The sequence below is a fragment of the Trachypithecus francoisi genome, unplaced genomic scaffold (assembly GCF_009764315.1).
Source record: "Trachypithecus francoisi isolate TF-2019V2 unplaced genomic scaffold, Tfra_2.0 Lachesis_group9, whole genome shotgun sequence".
Lineage (NCBI taxonomy): Eukaryota > Metazoa > Chordata > Mammalia > Primates > Cercopithecidae > Trachypithecus > Trachypithecus francoisi.
Window position 1 is genome coordinate 429,015 of NW_022681474.1, and position 25,869 is coordinate 454,883.

The window sequence follows — 25,869 nt, forward strand, 5'->3', positions numbered from 1 at the left end:
ACCCTGAGACCTGCCTCTCCATTCCGTTGTGAGGTCCAGGGTGGCCAGGGAGCGTCCAGTCTTCACAGAAAGCCCTGCATCCCGGGGCCCCAGGCCAGCTGGTCATCCTGGCCGACTCCCCCTCTCTGTCAGGGTCTGTCTCAGGATCAGGCTGCAGGGACCCAGCCAGATCCCAGGGCCCCTGACTCCACCTGAGCCCGGCCCCAACCACCATCACCAAGCTCATCCAATTCTGCCTCAAACTCCTTTTTCTCCTGAGATGTCTTATTTGAGCAAGACAGAAAGTGTCACAAAGAGACCAGGAGCACGCAGCACCCCACACTTTCTTCTCTGGGGCATGAATGGCACCTCGCAGATGGCTCCACTTCCACAGTCTTGTGTGTGTGTGTGTGTGTGTGTGTGTGTGTGGACAGTCCTGGGGCTTCCCAGTCTAGACATGGGCACACATGCAGACACATACGTGCACACCCAGCACACACAGGCAGCCGGACACGCATCTCTTCTCTCTCCCGAGCTGCACTCTGCCCTGCATCCTGGCTTTTTCACAGCGTGAATCTCCTTCCAGGTCAGGAACCCAGACTGACCTTCTCTGTCCCATGCCTGGCCCTGCCTCCCTGCAGGCCGATTTCTGCTTCTTCTCTACTCTCTCCCTCCTGCGACCTGCCTGGTGCCCTGGGGCAGCCCACCTGGCACACCAGCTCCTGGCCACTGGCCATCCCCACAGACTCCCTGCTGTGCACGTGCCTCTGGTAGGGGACCTGGCACCTCCCTGTCCCCTCACGGCTCGCCTGGCACTGGCCACAACCACTGCCTCTGCCTTTGCACCTTGGGCCAAGAGCTCCGATGGCTGCTCTGCTGCCAACTCCTGGGGTCTCCTGTGCCATCCTGGGGGGACCTGCCACACTCTTGTGCCCGGGCCGGGATCCGCCTCCCTGGGGGACCTGTGACATGCATGTTTGGGCACACAGGGTCCATCACCTCTGCTCTGATGCCGCTGTGGGTGCTTCTCATGTTCTGTTGTCATGACCGATGCTTCAGTGGGGGCCCCGTGTGGCGTCGGTGGAGGCCCGTGTGGCGTCGGTGGGGGCCCCGTGTGGCGTCAGTGGGGGCCCCGTGTGGCGTCGGTGGGGGCCCCGTGTGGCGTCAGTGGGGGCCCCGTGTGGCGTCGGTGGGGGCCCCGTGTGACGTCACTGGGGGCCCCGTGTGACGTCGGTGGAGGCCCTGTGTGATGTCGGTGCAGCCACGTCAGGTGTGCGAACCCTCAATTCCAGGAAGGGGGATGCTGGGTCCCAGGTCACATCTACTTACAATTCTGACAGCTGTGACAAACCCTCCTGATAAATGACCGACCGGTTTACTCACCAGCCGCAGCCCAGGCACCAGTCTCTGCAGCTTTGCCAATCTGTTAGGGGAAACTCACTCGTCGAGTTAATTTGCATTTTTGTAATTATGAATGAGACCAAGCATCTGTTCGTATCGACTCGTAGTTTTAATTTTTTCCTCTAAATCCCTATGCAAGGACTGTGCTTTCTCCGCTGAGGTGGGGCTGCCGGGTGCCTGTGCACATCAGGGCTCGCCTCAGCCTGGTCGCCACACAGGCTTGCTGTGTCTGTTGCCGGCTTCTGACGTTGTTTATGCATCTTCTCACATCCCAGAGCTCTACGCTCTAACATGTGGAATCCGACCTGTTTGTGTTCAGCAGCTTTGTAGGAGGATGTTCTCTACCCCAATGCGACAGGGACAGCTTTCCTTTGTTTCTGCTAATATTTTTATAATTTTAAAATATCCAGACCTAATCCGTTTGCAGCCTCACTCTCTGGGGTGTGAACTTGGAGGGCACCCTCCGGCTGGCACCGTGAGGAAGGACTCCTCCTGCCCCGATGCTGTCCTTGGAGCCTCAGATCTCCGGGTCTCTGCATGGCCGCGGGAGAGTGGCCCCTCGGAGCCCAGAGGACGCAGTCGGCCCTCAAGGTGCAGAGCCATACGGGGCCTGCCTTGCATCGCTGCAGGGAGCTCAGCATTTCTGCCTTCTGGAAGCTTCTGGCCTGAAGGACGGTGCGCCCTGAAGGAGGGAAACACACCTGTGTGCCACCTGTGGGGTCAGGAGATGGCGACACACGGAGAAACAGATCCTGTGGGAAACTGTGCTGCAATCAGAAACTGCCGTGTTTGACTAAGCCGCCAGGTTTCCGTGGGAAGGCTGTGCTGGAATCTGAGAAACCGCAGTATTGGAGCTGCCGGCTAAGAGCAGCTGTTTGAGCGAGTTCCCTGGGGGTCATGTTGTCAGGGAAGGCCCCTTTCAGGAAACAAGGACATCAGAGGCCCCAGGGCAGCAGGATAAGGCTGGACCTCGGGCAGGCGTCTGGCAGAGGAAGGGAGGGTGGGGCCTGCTCTCCAGGCCTGTGGGCCAGAGAACCTGGAGGCTGTCCTGGGAGCACCAAGTGGCCCTGCCTGGCTGGGCTTGGCTGTCAGTGGAGGGGAACAGGCCAGAGGGAGGCTGATCAGGCATGAAATGATCACACCTTGGGCCACAGGGCGACGGGGAGCCGGGTCGAGGAGGTGGACGTTGCAGCTTCCTGCTCCAGGCCTCAGTGTGGTCTGAGCCTGTAGCTCCCACGGCGCCTGCACTCACGTTGGGCATCCCGGTGGCTCTCGCCTCATGTGGGGACAGGGCCTGGCCACCCGCGGGAAGTAGACGCAAAAACCCCCTGGAGATGCGACTCCGGAGCAAATGCACTCAAGCCAAATGGGTTTCGGTTCGGCACCGGTTAAAGTTTTTCTCCAAATTGAAAAGGCCCCTCTCTAGCGGGTAGGAAGTGGGTTCCACTCTCCCGAGTCTCACTTCAGGAAGCCCCTCCTCCGCTCTGTCGGAGATCCTTGGATCAGGGTCTGGGTCAGCCTGGGAGGCTCTTCGTGGCCCTGGGAAGCATTTCTGGTGGACTTGAGGTGACCGGTTCAAAGAACTGCTGGCTGCAGCACTCAGCATGGTGGGTCTGTTGCAGCCCAGGCCTCAGGAGGGCACGATGAACATGCACCTGGGGGCTCCCAGGGCTGCCTGGGCCCAGACAGGGCCTCGCTGGCAGGGCTCTGCAGACAAAGGGCTGCGCAGATTTGGGACAGGAACCCACAGAAGGGGCTGGAGCATCCTGCCACACCAGGAAGTGGCTCAGAGCCCAGCAGAGCTGGGTGCCAAGTACCGGGGCGCCTTCTGAGCTTCAGTTGGCATCAGCAGAATGGACCAAATCCCATCAAAGACGTGTGGATCTTAAATTCATAAACCATAAAACCAAGCTCACTGGTTAGCGTTGGAGGATGCTGGATGCACTCGCTGCTTTGAAAACGGGTGGATGAAGAGAAGGAGTCGAGCCTCCCACCTCCCTGTCTGCAGGGACTGTCTGCTGCGGCTGCCTGGTGTCAATGAGGGTGGCTCTCCTGACAGTGGGAGCCCTGCTCACAAACTGAGGCAAGGACTACCGTGGCGGCTCCAAGGATTCGTGGCGGCCACTTACGGCTGTCGGGGGGCAGAGGCCACACGCCCCCGATGGGCCCTGGTAGGAACCTGAGTCCGACAGCACCCCTGACTATCCTAGACTTGGCCTCAGAGACAAACCACCAGGTTTTCTTCAACAAAAACCATAAGGAAGAGAGTTGGGGGTGTGGGATGATAAGAAACTCAGGAGGCATGGAGGCAGCCAGGTGTGTGGATCTCACTCAGATCCCGCAGGGAAATGGCTAGAAGAGCAAGATTCGGGCAGCAGAGGGGGGACCCGAACCCTCAGTCCACACCCACCCAGGCTGGGAGGGGCTGTGAACGTTTCCAAGTGTGGCCGAGGCTTTGTGGTTACATGTTAAGAGGGGCCTGATCTTTTAGAGGTAAATCTGAATCCAGTCAGTTGTGGGTCATTTCTGAGGCGGGGTGGAAAGTCTATTCCTTGAAACTTGCTGTAGTTTCGCTAATGTAGCTTCGCATGTGCTGTTCTTATTCTCTCTTTTCTGTATGTTTAAATGTTTCATCGCGAACATTAAAAAATAAAAAGTACCACCCACCAAAGCCTTGTTCTCACCCAAAGACTGAGAATCAATCCAGTGCTGCAGACACGCACCATGCTACACACGTGTGCCTGTGACATGTAACACAGTACACGCATGCATGCACACACCACATACATGCACACACCACACTGCACACACAGGCATGCTACACACACACACCATGATACACTCTTGTGCCCATGACACATAACAGACTACATGCACGCACACACACACCACATACATGCATACACCACACTGCACACACATGCTACACACACTGTACACACATGCACACACACACCACACTGCATACACATGCATGCTACACACATACACTGTGATACACACCTGTGCATGTGACATGTAACACTACATGCATGCACACACACATTGCACACACATGCACACTACACATACACCATGCTACACATGTGTGCCTGTGACACATACCACATGCATGCACACACACCACATACATGCACACACATTGCACACACATGCACACTACACACACACCATGCTACACAGGTACACGTGGCATGTAACACACTGCATGCATGCACACACACCACACTGCACACACATGCAGGCTATATACACTCCATGCTACACACATGTGCCTGTGACACATAACACACTACATGCATGCATGCACACACTACACCACAAATACGCACACACTGTAGTTCACACACAGGCATGCTACACACACCACACAACACACATGTATGTGCACCATGCAACACTCATGGCCACAACACACAACATACTACATGCACGGACACACCATATTACACACATGTGCCCATGATACACAGCATACCGCATGCATATACACATCATGCAACACACATGCTCATGACACACACACTATGCGCATGCACACGTTACACACATGTGCCCATGATACATACCATACTACATGCATGCACACACAGCATACATGTACAAGATGCATACCACAGTACATACATGCACACCATCATACACACATGTGCATGAAACCACACAGCATACTGCATACATGTGTGCACAACCCACTCACAGACATAGCATGCCATGCATGTGCACATGAGTACGACATACCACACTACATGCATGCACACACTATACTACATAGATGCACACAGACATACACCACACCACATACATGTGCAAACACACTATATCATATTGCATGCATATGCACACACCTTGCACACAAACACACACTGTACTACATACACATGCACATGACACACACTATACTGTATACATGTGCACAGAGACACAGACACACAATTGGACATGGACGTGGATACATTCTCTGCCAGGCAGCAGCTGCATGGGTCCCCAGCAGAAGAGGGTGAGCAGAGGTTGGCACACAGCTGGGTGATCTACTGTGGGCTGGGTCAGCTGCCACACAGGGCAGCAGGGAATGTAGACTCAGATGGGAGAGGCTGCATCTGAATTCTGGCCCTGCCATGGCCTGGCCAGGCCAGCTAAGGCACGTCTGCACATTTCTGAGCTGTGCTCAGCTTGATTGTGGACAGTGTTCCTTCAGAGTGGGCAGCAGCATTCTTGGCTGTGGCCAATGGCTTGAGCAGAATAAGCCCAGACGGTATCTCCCTCAGCCTGGGCACAGGGGTGCTGAGCAGCACCAAGCACAGCCCAGATCTCCAGGGGATCTAATACCTGAAGACCCAGAGAACATTTAGCAACACTACATCAAGTTTCAAGGAACAGGAGCAGGGCCAGCCTCTGTGGGCTACGGGGTCAGGGAGGATTCCATGAAGGAGATGTGAGTGAAGCTATGAGAAGACAAGAGAGGACACTCCAGGACAAAGGAGCAAGCTGGGCAAAGATGTGGAGGCAAAAGTGTGGACCAGAGGTTTGCAAACCTGGCTGAGCATCCAGAGAGCCAGGGCCCACTGCACATATGCCTACCAGGCACTGCACACACAGAGGGCAGGAGACCAGCAATAACCACTCCTGAGATCATGCTCTCAACAGTGATTCTCTCAGCCTTGAGAATACAACTTAGCTCCGTAGCTCATGGAAAGCCAGGGTATTCATTCCTTCCCTCCATTCCCCTTTGTTTCCATCCAGGCACCTGGAATCCATCCGTCCACCCATCTATCCACTTATCCATTCATATGTGCGCCCATTCCCCATCCCCCATCCATCCATCTGCTTATCTATCCATCCACCCATCTAACTACATCTCCACCCATCTGTCAACCCATCCTCCATCAATCCACCCACCCATCATCCATCCACAAATCTACCCATCCATCCTCCTGTTCATCCACCTATCAATCCACATGTATCTACCCATCCACCCATCCATCCATCCACCCACCTACCTACCTGTCCACCCACCTGTCCATCCACCAACCCATTCATCCACATGTCCACCATCCATCTGTCCATCCACCCATCCACCTACCCAGCCATTTAGCCATCCATCCACATATCCACCTGTCCACCAATCTTTCCACCCACCCATCCGTCCACATATCCACCATCCACCCATCCACCCACTCATCCATCCACATATCCGCCACCTACCTGTTCATAATCCCATCCACCCACCCATCCACACATCCACCTATCCATTCACAAATTAACCATCCATCTATCCATCCACCCTTCCATCCAACCATCTATCCATCTGTTCATCCACCCATCCATCCACATATCCACCATCCACCCATCTACCCATTCATCCATCCACATATCTACCATCTACTTGTTCATCCACCCATCCATCCAGCCACCCATCCATCCACATATTAACCATCTATCTGCCTATCCACCTATCCACCACCCATCCATCCACATATCCACCATCACCTGTCCATTTACCCATCCACCCACCTATCCACCTATGCATCCACCTGTCCATCCACCTGTCCATCCACTCATCCATCCCTCCATTCATCCATCATCAATCATCTATGCTCCAACCATCAATCTATTTATTTAGAAAATAACTCAGCAAATAACCTTCTGGCTAGTTGTTGGTTGACACTGCCTGCTACACACCTGGTGGAATCAGCAACCTCACTCACTGCCCGCTCTTCTGTGTTGGAAGCATCCCATGTTCATTTAGTGAACCCTACTCAACCTCAGGTCCCAGTTTAAACTCCACCTTCTCACGGTGGCCTCTGGAGGCCTCTGATGCAAACAAGAGCCTTGGAGCCCCATTCTCACGTCCCAGCACTATTGGATCCCCAGCCTGTGGGTCTCACATCAAGTCTGTTACCTGTGTAGACCAGAACCAGCAAGAGGCAGGACCCCACTCACCCTGCTCTCCATGAGCCCAGAAACTTGCTAAGCCTGCATGTTGTGGATGAATGCCAAGCAAACAGGCCAGCAATGGGGGAGGGGTCTGAGTCTTCCAGGCCGGGCCACTGAGCCCACGGATGCTCAGGGCAGCAGGGTGGAGAGGGGAGCTGCATGGGGTGAAGGCTGGAGAAGTTAAGAAGAGAATGAAAATGACACATAAAAGCCCTAGTGTGTTTGGAAGTTTAGAGACAACTGTTGGAAATAAATGCTTTCCATGGCCACATAGAATAAATCTCACACCCAGACGCTGGGCGGAGGACCAGCCACCCATGGCCACATAGAATAAATCCCATACCCGTGATGCCGGGCGGAGGACCAGCCACCCATGGTCACATAGAATAAATCTCACATCCGTGGCGCTGGGTGGAGGACCAGCCACCCATGGCCACATAGGATAAATCTCACACCCAGACGCTGGGTGGAGGACCAGCCACCCATGGCCACATAGAATAAATCCCACACCCGTGGTGCTGGGCGGAGGACCAGCCACCCATGGCCGCATAGAATAAATCCCACACCCGTGGCGCTGGGCGGAGGACCAGTCACCAAAGAAGTGCTGCATGAGCCTGCCCACCCACAAGAGGCACAAAAACAGGAAAATTGCAACCTCTGCTCTGTGCTGTCCGGACAGTGACCCAGGGGCCAGGCAGGGGCTGCTGCCATCCATCTGGGTGCTGCTTACACAGATGTTCAGTGTGAAAGTCCATCAAGTGTATGTGTGTGATATGTACATTTTTCTGCATGTGCATCTCAACAAAAGTAAGAAAAAACCAACCTGTTCGCATTGTTAAATAACTCAGGGTAAAGAGGAAATCCCAGCGGAAATAAAAAATAGAAGTAAACGATAATGCAAACATTATACAGTAAAACTCACAGGATGCAGCAAAACTTACATGTTGAGGAACATTCATAGCCCTAAGTGCTCTTGCTGATACTGGAAAGGAAGAAAAGCTGAAAGCCAATGACCTAAATGTCCCGCTCAAGTCAGAAAAGGGATGGATCCTAAACTCAGAACGAGGAAAGGAAAGAGAGAATGAAAAACAAGCATTGATGGAAAATAAAACACACACATGCCAGGAGGGCAGACGGGACACAGAGGAGGCTCTTCGGAAAAGTGAATGTACTAACCAACCCCTAGTGAGACTGAGAAGAGGAAGCACAAATTAACTGTCCAGCCAGAGAATCAGGGTGACCTGCGGCTAACGTAGCGGCTGAAGAGGACAGCACCTGCAGCTGAAGGCCAGAGATTTCACAAACATAAAAAGGAGACCCATAGCTGACTCAGTAAGAGACACCAGAGATCAGTCCTGTAAGTACTTCTTTAAGAGGCGGGGTCTCACGCGGCTGCTCAGGGTGGAGTGCAGTGGTGTAATCTCGGCTCACCGCAACCTGCAACTCCCAGGCTCACGCAGTCCTTCTGCCTTAGCCTCCTGAGTGGCTGGGGCTACAGGTACATGCCACCACGCCCGGCTAATTTTTAAAATTTTGTGTAGGGACAGGGTCTCACTTTGTTGCCTAGGCTGGTCTCTAACTCTGGTCATCAAGTCATCCTCCCGACTCAGCCTCCCCAAATCTCCCTGTGCTGGGATTCTAGGGGTTAGCCACTGTGCCCAGCCAGTCCTGCAGCTATTAAAAACTGAGCAGTAGTTAAAAATCTTTCTTAAAGAAAACAGATGGCTCTATAAGTGAGTTTTACCAGACTTTCAAGGAACAGATCATCCCATTCTTATATAAACAGCACAAAGAAAGGGAAGGGGTGCTGCCTATACAGGATTAGAACAATCCTGAGGCCAACACCAGTGAAAACATGAACAGAATGGAAAATCGCCAGTCCACTCAAATATGCACAAAAATCTGAAGCAAGCACTAGTAAATCAAATTAAACAGTGTATAAAAAAGACAAGACACTTGGCCAATTTAGATTTTTCTATGTAAGAAAGAATGATTTAATATAAGAAAATAAAGATGTGACTATGAGAATCTTAATGAAGAAAAAATTAAAGGATCATGTCAAAGGATGCAGAAGAAACATCTTGTGAAATTGACACACACATTCACGATAAAACTCAGCATCGAGGGGGACTCGTGGTGGAGGCAGGCACCGTTCTGGATGAGGAAGGTGAAAAGCACTCTTTTTAGAATGGGGGATGGGGAGAGTGGTCAGTTTCTCCCTGAGATGGGACAGTGCTCAGCCTCACTCTGCTTCTGCTCCAAGACTCATTGCTGTTCCTTGCAGCACTGAGTAAGAGAAGGAAGGAAAATGTGGAACAGGACCATGGGATAGGAGGAAAGACACTTGTTTTTTTGTCAGTGATTAATCAGTTAAATAGGAAAACTAAAAGAATCTATAAGTTATCAGAAATATTAAAAAAAACTTTAGCAAGATGGCTGGATGTAAAATAAAGATATTAAAGTGAATTGTGGCCAGACACAGTGGCTCATGCCTGTAATCCCAGCACTTTGGGAGGCCAAGGTAAGAAAATCACTTGAGCTGAGGAGTTTGAGACCAGCCTGGGCAACAGCGCGAGACCCTGTCTCTACAAAAATTTTGAAAAATTAGCTGGACATGGTGGTACATACTTGCAGCCCCACCTACTTGGGAGGCTGAGGTGGGAGGATCACTTGAGCCCAGGAGGTGGGGGCTGCAGTGAGCCGTGATTGCTCCAATGCACTCCAGCCTGGGTGACAGAGCAAGACCCTGCCTCAAAACCAAACCAAAACAAAAAGAGAACAATGAATTTTAGAATACAATCAGAAAACATCCCATTCCTGAGGAAAATCTAATAAACGATATCTTAGACCCCTACAGCAAAACTTTGCAACATTAAACTAACTTCAGGTGGATGAAATGGGAAACAAAACTTAAAGCTCTTGGTAGAAAACAGCAGTGACTTTCGGCTCAACCTTGAAACAGGAAAGGTTTCTTGTGAAGGTTAGACCCCAACAGAAGAACCATTAAAATATTTGATGATGTTAAAATTGAGCAACCACTTTTCAGCAGAGGACACCGTCAGGCAGCTTTTCTCCAAGTATGGCTCAAGAGGTTAAACTCTTTCTGTAACGATGCTGAGACGACATTCGCCTCGGTCACCCTCCCTCCTGAGTAGACAGTGGAGTTAGGGTTAGGGCTGGGGTTGGGCTTGGGGTTGGGGCTGGGGCCACGTGACATGATATCGCAGCCGACTGCATGCAGAAGCTGCCGTGAAAATCCAGGCATTTTCCACAACCCAGACGTGAAAGATTTACAAATATGCAACCCAATGCCACTCTTCTCACTAATTTTGGAGGGAAAATATTCTTCATAAAAGTGTTATGTATGTTAACATACAGTGGGAATTGTGGTTTTTAAATGAATTAATAGATAACTTAAAATGTCTTGGTTTTAATTTATAACATCATAAACATGAACAGACAGAACTCACATAAGCAAACGCTCTTGGGGCAGTCAATACTTTAGGGTTATAAACCTTCACCGGAGAGGCACTCCTCACCCACATCCCCTATGACGCAGGCAAGAGATGCAGCGCGGTGCCCTCCCACGCACAAGACCCCAGGCCCTGCCACACCTGCGTCCTCCAGGCCAGACCCCAGATCCCAGGTCCCTACCACGTCCACGTCCTGTGGGAGCTAGCGATCCTTACACTGTGCTCTCCGGTGTGTGGTTGGGGGAGTTCCAGGAACAGATGTACGTCCACCTGCCCCACGAGCCACACTTCCTCCTGGGCATACACCCTAGAGAAACCTCGCCCAGATCTGTTCTCGGTGTACACACCAGGAAACACCTGCACCCCTTGGGGCCCCCACAAGCGGGGATTTAAACGTGGCCTTCACCCGACGGGATAACACACAGCAGGTGCCACATTATGGCCACACAGTGCTCTGCAGATGAAGTTTAACAAGAATACATAAAAGGAAGACCTGGAAGACCACACATGGCCTGAATTCTTTTCAGAAAGTTAAAAATGGCGCCAATGAAACAATAGGACTTGGAGGAACGAGCAACGCGGGATAAAAACGAAGGAATGAGAGTCCCACAGGGGAACCATGAAGTGAGGGGACCGGGCACAGGCTTGGCTGAGGTCACGTCCAGGTCTGAGCTGGATTACGACGTGACTAGGAATGCAAGCACAAAACTAAAACACCCTCATGTGCACCAGGAATCACAGCCACCAGGTCACGCACCACATCACAGTCACGAGGCCACGTACCACACCACAGCTACCGGGCCACGCGCCACATCACAGCCACGAGGCCACGCACCACACCACAGCTACCGGGCCACGCGCCACATCACAGCCACGAGGCCACACACCACATCACAGCCACCGGGCCACGTGCCACACCACAGCCACGAGGCCACACGCCACATCACAGCCACCAGGCCACGTGCCACACCACAGCCACAAGGCCACACACCACATCACAGCTACCAGGCCATGTGCCACATCACAGCCACCAGGCCACACGCCACACCACAGCCACCAGGCCACGTGCCACAGGGGCTTGGGTTCTGGACACTGGGGTGCACTAAAACATAGGACTCCGGCAGCAGAGGCCCCCGGGGAACCCTGCCCGCCTCCCAGGGCAAAGGGCTCCAGGCTCACTTGTTTCAAAGTGAAAGTAAGAGGGATGCAGGGAGCCATCCCAAAACTCTTCTTTCCTTGTTTTTGAGACAAGGTCTTGCTCTGTCGGCCAGGCTGGAGCACAGTGGTGCCATCTCGGCTCACTGCAGCCTCGACCTCCTGGGTTCAAGAGATCCTCCTGCCTCAGACTCCCGAGTAGCTCGGACCACAGGCGTGCACTACTGCGTCCAGCTAATTTTTGTGTTTTTAGTAGAGACGGGGTTCGCCATGTTGGCCAGGCTGGTCTCGAACTCCTGGGCTCAAGTGATCCACCCGCCTTGGCCTCCCAGAGTGCTGGGATTACAGGAGTGAGCCCCCCATGCCTGGCCCCCAGACTCTACTTTCAAGGTCAAATTTTAAGGTCATGACACAGCCAATGGGCTTTTATTGGGAAGATCTTTGAGTTCCTAGTTACTTGTTTATTTGTTAAGGATTGCGTTACTTTCTCTGCCATGGGCTTTGTGACAGTAGGAACCACCAATGGGCCACTCCCTGCCCAGGGACAGAGCCCAGCCTGATGGACAGACCAAACCTGAGGGCCGCAGGGTGACTCTGCCCCTTTCCAGCTGGCCACGCAGGTGCTGACCCCGAGGTGCTGGGCTGCTGTTGCCCGACTCGTCCCACACAAAGGGTTCCTGAGGGGCTACACGGGGGTCTGCTCTGGGAGCAGCAGCCTCTATGACTCGGGCGATGAGGCCCCCGGGTGGCCCACGCCCACACCCATGCCCGGAGCTGTGCCTGGAGGCCTTGTGTCTCTGCAGAGGCTGCGAGTGGCCCGGCTGCTAACTCCCTCAGAGGAGCTGTGCCTGGAGGCCTTGTGTCTCTGCAGAGGCTGCGGGTGGCCCGGCTGCTAACTCCCTCAGAGGGGCTGTGATTCCCCGCCGACCATCACTGGTCATTTTGGTCACTTTTAACATGTTAAGTGTAGTAAGCTCGCATTCCAGAAAATATGTCATAAAATGGTTATGACGACAAATGTGGCTGAAGCCGCTGCTCCCACAGTCTGTGCAGACCTGCAGAGAACACTGTAGGGGATGAAGCTGGGTGTGCCCCAGAGGCTGTTCCTACAGCCCAGTGAACCGGGCTCCGCTCCTAGGCTGCCCCAAGGCAGGTGCGTTTCTGAGTTAATGGCAGAGGCCACCTTAGAGGTAAAGGGGGGGCGTGGCGCATTACCCCCACCGGCACTTACCTCAAAGGTGTTCCCGGTCACGTCGAACTCCGGGGGAACGAAGGCACCCTCAGGGTCGTCTTAGGGAGGAGAGAGAAGGAGAGAAGGTGTCTAGTCACACCTGTGAACCTGAACCCGCCAGCCGGGAAGGTCCCCTCCCCGCAGACCTGGCGTCCCCAGACCATTTTAGGCTGTGAAAAAGGGAAATTAGCTCCTTAATGGTTATGGTGGGAAATGGGTTCCAAAGTGGAAGAGGGAAGGGTTCTACCACTTTCCCAAGAAGGAAGCTGAAGACATTCACCAGGGAAAACCAGCTCCCAGGCAGGGCCCACGCAGTGGGAGCAGGTGGCCCACCGAGGCAGGGGTGTCCCACCCTCCCGGGCCAGCGTCCACTCACAGCAGGGCCAGCGGGACTGGCCCAGGGGAGACAGAAGAGGCGCACGGCCTGCTCTTAGGGGAAGTCCCGAGCGGAGCGGGGTCGGGGTGGGTTGAGTGTCCCTCTGGCGTCTGAGGGTGGGTTTGACTGCCCTGGCACAGCAGCCACCCCACGGACCCTCGGCCACTCTCCAGCCTGAGTCCCTCCTGAGGAAGAGAAGGTCTCCACAGGAAACCCGGGTCCAGGCTCCCAGCATCTGCCCCGGCAGAGCCTGTGCTCACATCCACCCCGAACGGCACCTCCGCCCCGTGCCCAAGGCTGCCTCACCGCTGAGCTGCTCCATGAAACACACGTTCCCGCTAGTGTTGAAGGCCAGGGTGTCAGGCGTGATGCACAGACTCTGGAAGATGGCAGCATGGGCCACACTCTGCATGGACAGGCTGCACTCGAGGCACACGGCCCAGGCTTCCTGCTCGCTGAGGCCACGGTCCCGCAGGGAGAGGATATCAGCCAGAGACACATTCTCCTGTCAAGACAGGCCCTGGCCGTGAGCCCAGCAGGACCCTCAGCCGGGCCCCGGCATCCCGCGGAGACGATTCCGTGGGGAAATGGATGGCTCGTGGCAGCGTTTCAATGCGTGGACGTCAGAGTCATGGACATTTGGTGGCACCATCAGTGTGCTGCCTGGAACAGGTGTCTGCGCCTGGAGCCTGGGCATGGGGCGTTCCTCCCAGAGGCTGGGCCAGAGCTGCTGGGTCACCTGCTCCCTGGGGCACCCCTGACCCCACAGGCTCACGGCTCGACTGGCCTGTGGAGGCTGCCAACAGATGAGTGAGGCGACCGAGTCGAGATCCCCAACTGTGGACTTGTGCAGAGCTAACGGGGCGTGACGCTGACACACGCACACAACGCACAACCACACGCACTGCCAACATTTGTTCCAGGCAGTTCACACCGAGCACACAGTCATGGTGGTTCCCTCCACATGGCCCGGCCACCCCCATGTGGACCCACCTCCAAATCTGAGTGGGCTCCTGGACTCCGTGAGGGCTCAGCAGTGACCATGATGGCTGCCACCAACACCCACACCCCCATGAACATGCACACGCACAAACATCCCCACCTAGCACACGCGTGCTCACCCTCACACAGACACGCATCCCCATACATGCATCCCACACAGACACATGACAACACAGGGCACGCTCATACATCGACACTCAGGCGCTGGTGCAAGGTGTGTGCACACTCAGTCTCACCACTTCAGTCCCACCACTGCTCACACACACTCACTCTCATCGCTTCCCACACACACAGTCCCACCGCGTCTCACGCGCACTCAGTCCCACCGCGTCTCACGCGCACTCAGTCCCACCGCATCTCACGCGCACTCAGTCCCACCGCGTCTCACGCGCACTCAGTCCCACCGCGTCTCACGCGCACTCAGTCCCACCGCTTCTCACACACACTCATGCAATGAGAATGGACAGCCTCATGCACACACAGACCTCACACTCACATACATACTACATGCCGCTGCACACATGCAGGCACACTCAGACACATATGTATACCTGCACACACTCACACTCACATACATACTACATGCTGCTGCACACATGCAGGCACACTCAGACACATACGTATACCTGCACACACGCACACACCCATTCCCACACTTGGTGCACACACCCTCACAAGAACACCCAAGGCTGCACGATCCACACTCGCACGTACCCCAGACGTGGAGCTGAAGGCCCTCTTGGGTGTGCTGCTCCTGGCCAGGGCACCCCATGTGCAGGTAGGAGGCGGCGGCTGGGGGCTGCAGCCTGGATGCACATGGGTGAGGTCAAGAAAGGCTCCGGACACGGGGCCTCGGAGGACAGGGCAGGTGAGGAGGAAGCAGAGGCCCCTTCTCCCCCATCCCTGACTTCCCCTCTCTCTCAGTGCACAGGGCGGCTCTGGCTCTACCGGTGCCACTGGGCTGAGGTCCTGAGAGGCACCTCCCACCTCCGGTCCCCCCACCATGCCCCAGTGGCTGGCACTGCAAGAGGCCCTCCAGGCACAGGAAAGGGATGAAGGGCTCAAACCAAAGCAGGAGGCCAACAAGTGACGGAATCAGGGCACAGGCGCCCAGTGGGGCGTGGCCATGGGGCTGGGTCTGCGTCTGTCCGTGGGGTCTTGGCACATCCCCCATCCATCTCCTTCTTGGGGTCCAGGGAGGGACTTGATGATATCATTTCATCATTTCCCAGGCCCTTCCAGCTCTTTCTATCGCAGGAATCTCCCTGCCCCATTCCTATGTTCGCTGATTGATCAAAGGTGTCTCTGATTTGGGCTCAAGCCTGCCGTCCTCTTTGTACCGCCCAGGACTCCTCAGGATTCCAGAGAGTCTGAAGCTCCCAGCGACACCTGTGGGGCTGGTTAAAGAGGCGCTTGGGCACTGTGCACACACCCATGCACCTGTACACACAGGCACACACATGTGCACACACTCCTGTGCACTGGCACACACATGCACACGGCGCTACATGCCCACACACACATGCCTGCAAACATGGGCACAGACACGCACTAAGTGGTAAATAAGTCTGAGGACCCCATAGGTTATGCTGCTTAGGAGGAAGGGAGCCAGCATGACACGTGTCTGAGCCAGTCCCTGTTCCCCTGCGGGGCCCTGGGGGGCCTTCTGGCTGTTGCTCACGGGTCAGGGGCCTGCTGCCAGCTCACACAGCGGTGTGGAGACCTGTGGACCTGGGAAGGGAGCCAGGTCAGCCGTGCCAGCAGGGCCACCCCTCACGCACAGCACGCCCTCCTGCTCAGACCCAGAGGGGAGACACCTGCCGGTGGGCAGCCCCCTCCTCCCCTCAGGGAAGCCGGACACCTGGGGCCCCTGGCGCCTAGGAGAGGCGGGCGTGTCTGAATTCCATCGGAGATTCTCTGATGATTTTAGGGGTGAATTCCATGGGGTCTGTGGCTGAAGCCTCCCCTCAGGATTGTCTCAGCCCCTCTGGTGCACGCTGTCTAGAGGGTGGGCTTCTGTTCACACAGGGTCCTGAGCCAGCGGGGTCCCCCAGCCACCCAGGGGGTCTTGTCATGTGCTGAGGGCTCCCAGGCCTGAACTCTGGGCCCCAGGTCACCTGCCCTCTGGGACCTGCAGCCTCCACCCTGTTCCGGCACAGGTGAGAGGAATTACTCCCGCTTGCCTGAATCCACAGTGGCTGGATGAGCGAGGAAGGGTGTCAGACAGGCCTAAGAGGCCGGAACAGACGGGAGAGACTGGGAGAGACACAGGCAGCACTCACTAGCCTCGGGACCCCAAGTCCGCGGGGGCCCCACCCACATCCCAGCAGACACCCCCACGACCACCTCCGAGGTCAGGAGCCATTTGGGCATCCTACAGTCACCTCCAGAAGGGGCCCTTGGAGACCCTGGGGCTCTAAGCCTTGCTACCAGGTGGGTTCAAGTCCATAGCTGGGCCAGAAGGCTTCGTGCTCAAGTAAAATACGCCCAGCTGGGCTGCGGGGCTGCCGAGGTGGCCTGGACAGGAGTTTAATGGGCTGTGGCAGACACTTGGGAAGGAGGTGACGTGCTGTGAATAGCAACGCCGGCCTCGGCTGGCAGACGCCTGTCTGCCCAGCGCCCCCTCCTGCGCACCTGCCTGCCCAGCGCCCCCTCCTGCGCACCTGCCTGCCCAGCGCCCCCTCCTGCGCACTGCCTGCCCAGCGCCCCCTCCTGCGCACCTGCCTGCCCAGCGCCCCCTCCTGCGCACCTGCCTGCCCAGCGCCCCCTCCTGCGCACCTGCCTGCCCACGCCCCCTCCTGCGCACCTGCCTGCCCAGCGCCCCCTCCTGCGCACCTGCCTGCCCAGCGCCCCCTCCTGCGCACCTGCCTGCCCAGCGCCCCCTCCTGCGCACCTGCCTGCCCAGCGCCCCCTCCTGCGCACCTGTCTGCCCAGCGCCCCCTCCTGCGCACCTGTCTGCCCAGCACCCATGAGGGCCCCACGGCAGGCTGGGGCCTCGTGACTTTCCACACTTCAGCCTCTCCTGCCCCTGCTAATACAGTCTGACCTTGTTGTGGCTGGCCAGCCTTCAGTGACTCCGTCTGCTGGCACAGACCCAGCCTCTTGAGCAGGCCCAGAAGGTTCTTCATGACCCAGCCCAGCCCACCGACCACCCACCCTGCCCCTCGCCATCCCTAGCAAGGTGTGCCCGGGTGAGCCATGGGGTAGGTCTGAGCGCGCGGACCACCTAAGACCTGTTCCTTGCAGGGCAGGAAAGACTGGTCCCCACTTTGCAATTGTGTGGCCACGAACTGCACCCCCATCCCAGGTGGGAGGAGGGATTTGGGAAGGCAGGTGGACATGCGCCCCCGGGACTGGGCTGCTCTCCAGGACAGCCGCACATCAGCCAGTCCCTGGGTCTCAGAGGGCAGGGCACACTTCCCACCGAGGACCCTTATCTCATGAAAGTCCCCATTAGGGGCTTCTGTGCATTCAGAAAGCTCCAACACCCCCACCACACTGCCAGGCCGACTTTGAGCCAGGGTTACACAGGGACGCCGGGATCATTTGGCACATTTTAATGCACTGTCTTATGACCAACCGATTCTTTCAGCCGTGGGATTCCAACAGGACCAATACCAAACTCCAGTCACTGCTGGGAGCACTGGCTGCCAGTCCCCAGAGGCTTCCTGACAGCCCTCCCCACACTGACAGGCCCCCCCCCGCCCCCCACAAACCCACCTTCTCCTGACAGCCCTCTCCACACTGCCAGGCCCCCACCACAAAACCACCTTCTCCTGACAGCCCTCTCCACACTGCCAGGCCCCCACCACAAACCACCTTCTCCTGACAGCCCTCTCCACACTGCCAGGCCCCTACCACAAACCACCTTCTCCTGACAGCCCTCTCCACACTGACAGGCCCCCACCACAAAACCACCTCGGCTCCCAAGGTGCCTTCTGCTCTGAGCTCGTCCTGGCACAGATGTCATATGGACCCTGTAGAGGGAACATGCTCTTCTTTACTGGGAGCCCCCAGCTGTGTGCCCCTCCAGGCAGCAACTGCATCCTGTCCACCCTCAGATTCTGAGTGCAGCTGACACTGGCACACAGGAGGTTCTGGAAGGCACTTGCTGAACTCCAGGAGGGTTGACAGTGCTGCCTGCCTCTCAGGGACCTGGGACATGTCCTGCTCTGGCACCTAAACCGGTGCACACTCTTCGTCTCATCTGCATCCCTGTGGGGGAGCCAGCACTGCCCATCCATCGACCCTGGCTGCCTGGCCTGTGTGCCTCTTCTGCAGCCAGTGTTCTGTCTGGATCATGCTGTTCTGCCTCAGATCCCATACTGCCATCCACAGTAGCTGAAATCTCATGGGAATCCCAGGAAGGACACCTCCTCCAGGAAGCCCTCCTTGCATCACCCCCACAGAACATCTCCTGTCTATTGTGTGCTGGTGGTTCTTTGCCTGTGCTGACCCAGCGGTGCTGCCTGCAAGTGGCCAGAGATCCAACCTGGCCACATCCTCCAGGACCTGCTGGCCCACTTGCTGATGCTCTGGTGGATTCCAGCTGAGAGTGTTCTCACACATGCACGGCCATGTGTCTCCGGGCCCACACCATAGTGAAGTTGCTGGGACACAGGGCACTGGTGCCTTCTACTTTGCCAGCGAATGCTGGGCTGTTTTCCAAAGAGGCTGCTCCATTTGTCCTCCCACTGGCGCGAGGGAGAGCTGCTGCGACGTCCTTGCCAGCACACGCCGCTGTCCGCTCTTCAGTTCTTGCCAGCCTGGCGGTCTTGGGAAGGCATTTGTGGGGGTGTATTTTGCATTTCCCTGATTGCAATGAGCAAACATCTTTTCACATGTTCAGCAGCCATTTGGATTTTCTCTGGGACCATGTCAAGGGAGGGACATTCCAGGGGCTCTGGTGGGTGTCCATGAGGGCCTATTTCTTGGCCCCACCGTGGAGACAGCTGTTACAACTAGCTGTAGAATGAGTGAGCTCCTACATCTTACGCAGCCTGCATGTGTCCCGGGCCTGGCGCCACCGTGCTTTCCCAGCAGCTGCCCTGCGCCCTTGGCCTTCCTGGCACTCTGGGATGATGATGCAGCCTCACCGTGCTCTCACCTCACCCAAGATGGTTTTCCAATGCAAGTCAGGTGCAGCCACGTGCCCTGATGGAGATTTCAGAACCTTCCAAGCCGAACATGTGCAGGAAGCAGAGTCTGAACGCCAGGGGAGTTCTGAGACACGGGACGTGTTGGGCTCAGTGCTGGGCACAGGGTTGGGCCAGGGACCACCCCTGATGCTTTCCAGGAGTGTCTGCGATGGGCCCGCCTGAACGTTCCCACTGCACGCTGCTAACCCAGCGGCGTCACCTGGAGGCCTCTGTGGCCATCACAGGATGGAGCCCCCACCCCAGCACTGTGCCAGGTGGGAGCTGTCCAGCTGACTGGAGGACACTGGTGTGTGCGTGGGGGTGGGGAGCATGCAGAAAGGCAGCCTGTGGCTTCAAGTGGGCTCATGCCTGGTGCGGCATGTTCTGTGTACAGGGCACCGGCTGCTGTCTCCGTGCGGAGTTGGGAGGCCCTCAAGGCTCAGGCCCCTGATCTGCCAAGGGGCTGTGGGAAGAGCTGCGTCCTCAGGGCGGCCTCCTAACAGATACCCTGGGATGCATCCTGGGGCGTTTCTAAAGGCTGCGGGCTGCGCTTCCTTCTCGGTCAGAGCCATGGTGATCTTCGAAGCTTTACTGACTCCCCTGGCTGCTCCTCTCTACAGCCTTCAACTGCACCAAATCCAGGCCATGGTGGGGGCGGGGGCAGCGCCAGCCCCCGCGCAGCCTCAGCAGTTTCTAGGTGGCTGAGCAGAGGGCCTCCTGGGGCTGAACCTTCCCAGAAGGAAGGGGCTTCCACAGCAGAAACTCCTGATCCCTTCAGAGCTCACTCCCCTGGGGCAGAAGGTGGGGGCTGCGAGCGAGTGAGGCCCGGGGCTGCTGCACCCGGGATTCCCTGCTCCAGCCTTGCTTGGCCGGCTGTTTAAAGAGAGGCCGCCACAGCATCCCATTAATGGCTGCAGGTGACGACGCTGTCACTGGAGACACAGGGGCCCAGTGTCTGGGCTCTTGCCTGTTGGAGGCTTGGCAGATCTCGAATCCCTGGAGGATGAGGGTCCCTTTGGGAGCTGCTGCATCCCTGGGGGGCCACCTCTCACGCTGCCAGGCCTGGCTTGTCCACTCCATCCCAGCCAAGCCAGAGCTGAGTTACAGGGTCAGACCCAGCCAAGGTGGGGTCTGGGCAGTCAGTGCTGTAGGGTGGGCGGTCCATGAGCAGAAGCGCCAGGGTATGCAGATGGCAGGCAGAGCCCCTCTGCACCTTGCGGGGTAGGGGGGTCTTGGGTGAAGGCCCAGAGACCCAGAGAGAGGGAAGCAGCTCTCAGTCTGGGGCGGCGGTCGTCCAGCGCTCCCCCCCCCCCCGCTCCTGAACCTCAGCTCTGGGGCCTCCTGTGCCGCGCCTGATTGGGTTCTGCTGCCTTGCGCCCCGCTGGCCTCCTGGGGCCCGGCAGGGAGTAAGCAGACCCCCTACCGTCCTTGCTGCCCCCACACTGTCCCACCAGGGTTTCCACCAGGAGCCACCGCGCGCGCCAACTTCTGCAGGGGCTGCCCACCCGCCGCCGTCCCGTGCGCATTCGCAGGTGTTGTCCCCTCCAGGTGAAAATCCTAACGCGGGGGCTGAGAACGGCGGTGGGACCCCCTCGGCCAAGGAGGGCTCCCGGGGAGGCGGGAGCTCACAGCCCCTCCCGGGTCCACCCCCCGGGCGCTCTCCGCGGACCCCTCGGCGGCGGAAGGGGCTCCCCAGTGGGGCCGGGGGCTCACCTCGTCCTCGGGGAGGGTGGGCAGCGGCTCGAAGTCGTAGAAGTCCAGGTCTTTGCCGTCCTCCTCGTAGAGATCCGCCGCGGCTGGGTCCATGGCCTGCATCCTGCGGCCGCGCCGCGCACCGGCCCCGGGGCCTCCGGCAGGGCTGGGCTGGGCTCGGCTACGCGCACCCCGGCTCCATGGAGACGCGCCCGGCCCTCGCCCGCCCCCGCCCGCCCGCCGCTGCCGCAGTGTCTCCAGGGGACGCGGGCAGGGATTCGGGGCGGGCCCCGGGGGCGCAGGGGCTGCGCGGCGCTGTCCAGACCCAGCGCCCAGGGGACGTCGCTCCTTCCTGGGGGAGGCACCGGGGGCGGAGCCAGGCGTGTGGCCTCCGTGGGGAGGCCCGGGGTCTGCGCCCCACCTGGGCCCCAACGGTCGAGGGGCGGAGTCGGCGCCCAGGAGCGCTCGGACGGGCCGACCCCCTCGCCGCCTCCCACCTCCCCCGTCCACCCCCGCTGCCGCCGAGCGGGGCTGCCGCAGTCCCGGGGTGGCCTCTGCAGAAGCGCTGGGCAGGGCAGGGCCGGGCGGGGCCCGGGGTGGGGGCGGGGCCGCAGGGGGCGGGGCCCGGGAGGGGCGGGGCGGTCGCTGGGCCGGGGTCCCTCCTGAGCGAGGGTCTTTCGGAGGCCCCGGGGGTGTTGGGGGGGCAACAACGGTGCCTCATCCCCACCTGGAGGCGTCGGAGAGACCCCACGGGGCACCCGACCTTCCCCGGTCCTGGGGCGGTCCTGGGGCTCTTGGTCAACCTCTTCCTGCCCCAAAGCCCCCCCAGGGCTTTCTTCAGCGCCAGGGTGGTCAGAAGAGCCAGGATAACCCCAAGCTCGGCCACGGGGCAAGGAGGGTGGAGGCGAATCTCACCTTTCCCAGCCACCCCCAGTACTCCCACAGTAGAGGGGCGGCTTCAGGGCCAGGCTGTCAGCTCCCCCCGACCCCGTGGCCCCACCGTGTGGCTGGCCAGGCACACAGTAGGCACTTAATACATGCTCCTGGCTTGAAGGAGGCAGGGCTTTTGACCGCAGAGTCGGAGGGTGCAGTGTGCTCAGGGACGTAAATTCCCAGCACTCTGTCTCCGGGTCGGGTCACCCGGGCTCTCAGGCCTGGCAGGGAGTGCGGGGGGCTCAGCTCCCCGGGACCCAGGTGGGCACTGAAGCCCGAGGCTGGGAGTGGGGCAGGTGCTGGGCAGACTCTCTGCGTCCAGCCAGGTAGCCCCACCTTATTCAAAATACCCACCCTGGGGCCCACCCTGGTCCACCGAGTCAGCAAGTCAGGTGCAGCCTCCCCCATCCGTGGGTGTTTGGAAGCTTGGGCAGCAGCTAAGGTGGGGTGGGGTGCAGCTGGAGAGGAGGAGTCTCACCGAGTGTGGCCTCAGCCAGCTGTCCCCAAGCTCTCTCTGTGGGCCCCACAGGGCCTGCAGTGCCCCCATCCCCGTCTTGGAAGGAGGCCGATGTAGCAGGCAGACTCTGCTCCAGGAGCCTGGTCCTGCTGCACCCTGGTGCTCAGACCTGGACATTAGAGCTGAGCCCCTGGGCTTCCAGGCCCTCTGCTGCAAGGCTGGGGACGGGGCATGTGGGCGTGTGGGGAGGAGCCTCGGGCAGGGGCCGCAGGCTCTTTCTTTTACCCACCTGCTGCTTTCCTTTAAAGATCTGTGGGCTTTGGTCTCTGTTATTTCGGGGAGTGGTGGGAACTTCCAGACGTTTTGTGAGTCATTCCAGGTGCCCGCACCCTCGCCTGCAGTGCTAAAGCTTTGACCCAAGCAGAGGGTGTGATGTCGGTCCTGTGTCCTGGCGCCTCAGTTATGTTGGATGAGGGCGCAGTTATGGAGATCATCCAGGATCTGGATTCAATGCCCCATGTCTTCTAGAGCTGGTGAGCAGCTTCTGGGTGCCACGCAGAAACAGCCAAGAGCCCTCCGTGAGCCACAAGGAACGGCCTCCTCATCAAGCCCTCCTGCCTCTCGGTGCCAGCCCTGTGTGCTCAGCATGGGCTGGCATGGCTTCCTCCTGAGGACGCTTGCAGTGGTGTCGGAATTCTCAGGGGCTTCCCGGCTGCACGATCAGGTCCGTGGTCCAGGCCCATGACTTGGTGGCACTCTTGTCCTCTTACTTCCAACTTTTCCCTGGCCTCTACCCATCCTCTGCCCCACCTCACTGCCCTTTCCCACCAGACATTCCCCTCTGCTGGAGGCAACTGCCTGAACTGCGGCTCCTGGCTGGAGCGAAGAACCTGATTCCTCCCTCCCTGCCCAGGCCCTGACCACCCTCCCTCCTCCACGAGGGGCCCAGGGTAGGACACCCAGATTCTTCTCCTGAGACCTTGCTCGGAGGGGTTGCCGGGCCCTTGTTACACCTGGACACTGTCAGGATCGGCCTTGTCCTTCTCCCTCGGTCTCCCGCAGTTGGCGCTCAGCTGGACTGGGCTGCGGTGGGTGGAGCAGGGGTCTTCAGGGCCTTGGCTCTCATTTTCCCTAAAACAATTCTGAAAAGCTGCCAAACCACTCGCACGTGTTGACGTCAACATCTACGTTTCTTTAAAAATCCAGACATGTAAATAATGGCTAATAATGTCATTTCTGGTGTGATGTAAATACTCACATTTTGAAATAAAACTGTTAGTCACTCCTGTAAATGTATCTAGGAAGCTAAATGCCAAAATGGTTTTGATACCTACTGTCAGTCATTTAAAGAATCTGTAAACACAGTCTTCTTTAACGGTCCGAGATCTTCATGCTAACATTTTTCCTTAGACGCATCATAGCCATCTGGTTTTTGCCCAGATTATATCTGATGATGAATTATTTTTATGCTCTAGTTTCTGTTAACTCCTCATCACACTTTGCAGCAAACACACATGTAATTTTCAATAAATCAGATATTTAATACAGAAAAAAGTAAAGTTGAAGTAAATGGAGGTGGACCATGACCGGCTTCTGCAGGGAGCTGCCCTGTGGCTCTGGCAGCAACACGGCCTCCTCACTTTGTCTCTGTTTGCTGGGCTGGCCCTGTCCTGCCAGGTTCACCGCACAGGGTAACCAGGGCAGCTGGGAGCAGACGGAGCCCCCCGTCCACCTGTGTGTGAGTGTATTTGTGTGTGTATTCGTATGTGAATTTGTGTGTGTATGTGTATTTGTGTGTGTGTATGTATATGTGTATTTGTGTGTATGTGTATTTGTGTGTATGTGTGTATTTGTGTATGTGTATTTGTGTGTGTGTTTGTATTTTTGTGTGTATGTGTGTGTTTGTGTGTATTTGTGTGTGTGTATGTGTATGTGTATTTGTGTGTATATTTGTGTGTACGTGTATTTGTGTGTGTATGTGTGTATTTTTGTGTATGTGTGTGTTTCTATTTGTGTGTATTTGTGTATGTGTGTGTATTTGTATGTGTATGTGTGTATATTTGTGTATGTGTGTGTTTCTATTTGTGTGTATTTGTGTGTGTGTGTGTATTTGTGTGTGTGCGTGCATTTTTCCTCACTCACTGTCTCTCAGGTTCAACCATGTTGTTATGGGCAGTAGTAATTGATTGATTATTGTTACTGGATTGTATTAAATTACACGAATATTCCACAGTCTCGATTCTCTTTCCACTGCTGGTGGGCACTTGGGTGGCTTCTAGATTTGGGGCATCTTTTGTTCGGGTGCCCGTGTTTCTGTGGGGCCTATCTTTAGAGTGGGGTTGCCAGGTCCTACATTACACATGTATGAAGTTCCTGTTTTCCCCGCACTGGCGATGGCTGGGCACGGGGGCGGGTGTTGGGAAGGTGACCTTCACCCTCCGCTTTGCCAGCCTGGCTTCTACTGGGTGGAGTGTGCCCAGGTGTGAGTCTGTTTCTAGACCATGTCCTTTCCCATCCGTCTTTCTATCAGTTCTGCAACAGACACAGAAGTCTCCGCAGAGCCCACCCCATCTCTTCCCCCGCCTCCTTCTGCTTCAAGAAGGTCCTGGCTGCCCGCGGTCCTCTGCATTTTGAGACCCACCTGGAAGCAGCATGTCGTGTGCCTCGGAGTATGGCTGGGGTTGCGCTGACCTGCACAGCCTCCTCACCCGTGAACATGCATCTCCTTCCACATGTTCAGATCATCATCGTGTTCTCTCAGTGATATTTTGTAGTTTTCTGTGAAAAGGCCTTAGGCATCGTTTGTTCTGTTTAGCATGAATGTCTGATATTTTGTGGTGCTACTGTAGATTCTGTCTTTGCAAAACACTTATTTTCTGTTTAGTGCTGGCCTGTAAAATAAAGTTGGTTTTTGTATAATGACGTTGTATCTGGCAACTCTGCTAAACCTGCTTATTAATTCGGATCTTCACATTGCTTTGGATTTTCTATGTAAGCAACCATATCATCTGAGAATAATGTCAGGCTGACTTCTTCATTACGAATCCTTCTCATGTGTCTTTCTTCCTCCTCCTCACTATCCCTGCCAGGGCTTC

General features: G+C 56.7%; 1 protein-coding gene across 1 annotated transcript in view; it reads right to left on the reverse strand.

Moving 5' to 3' along the window:
• The window catches only part of KNDC1 (kinase non-catalytic C-lobe domain containing 1), a 62,252-nt gene extending 40,346 nt beyond the window's left edge, over window positions 1–21,906 (reverse strand). The window contains 3 exon segments of the mRNA XM_033208924.1: window positions 13,177–13,235; window positions 13,859–14,057; window positions 21,406–21,906. Of these exon segments, the coding sequence (XP_033064815.1) occupies window positions 13,177–13,235; window positions 13,859–14,057; window positions 21,406–21,507 (360 nt within the window). The 5' untranslated portion in view covers window positions 21,508–21,906.
• Between the last annotated feature and the right edge of the window lie 3,963 nt (window positions 21,907–25,869).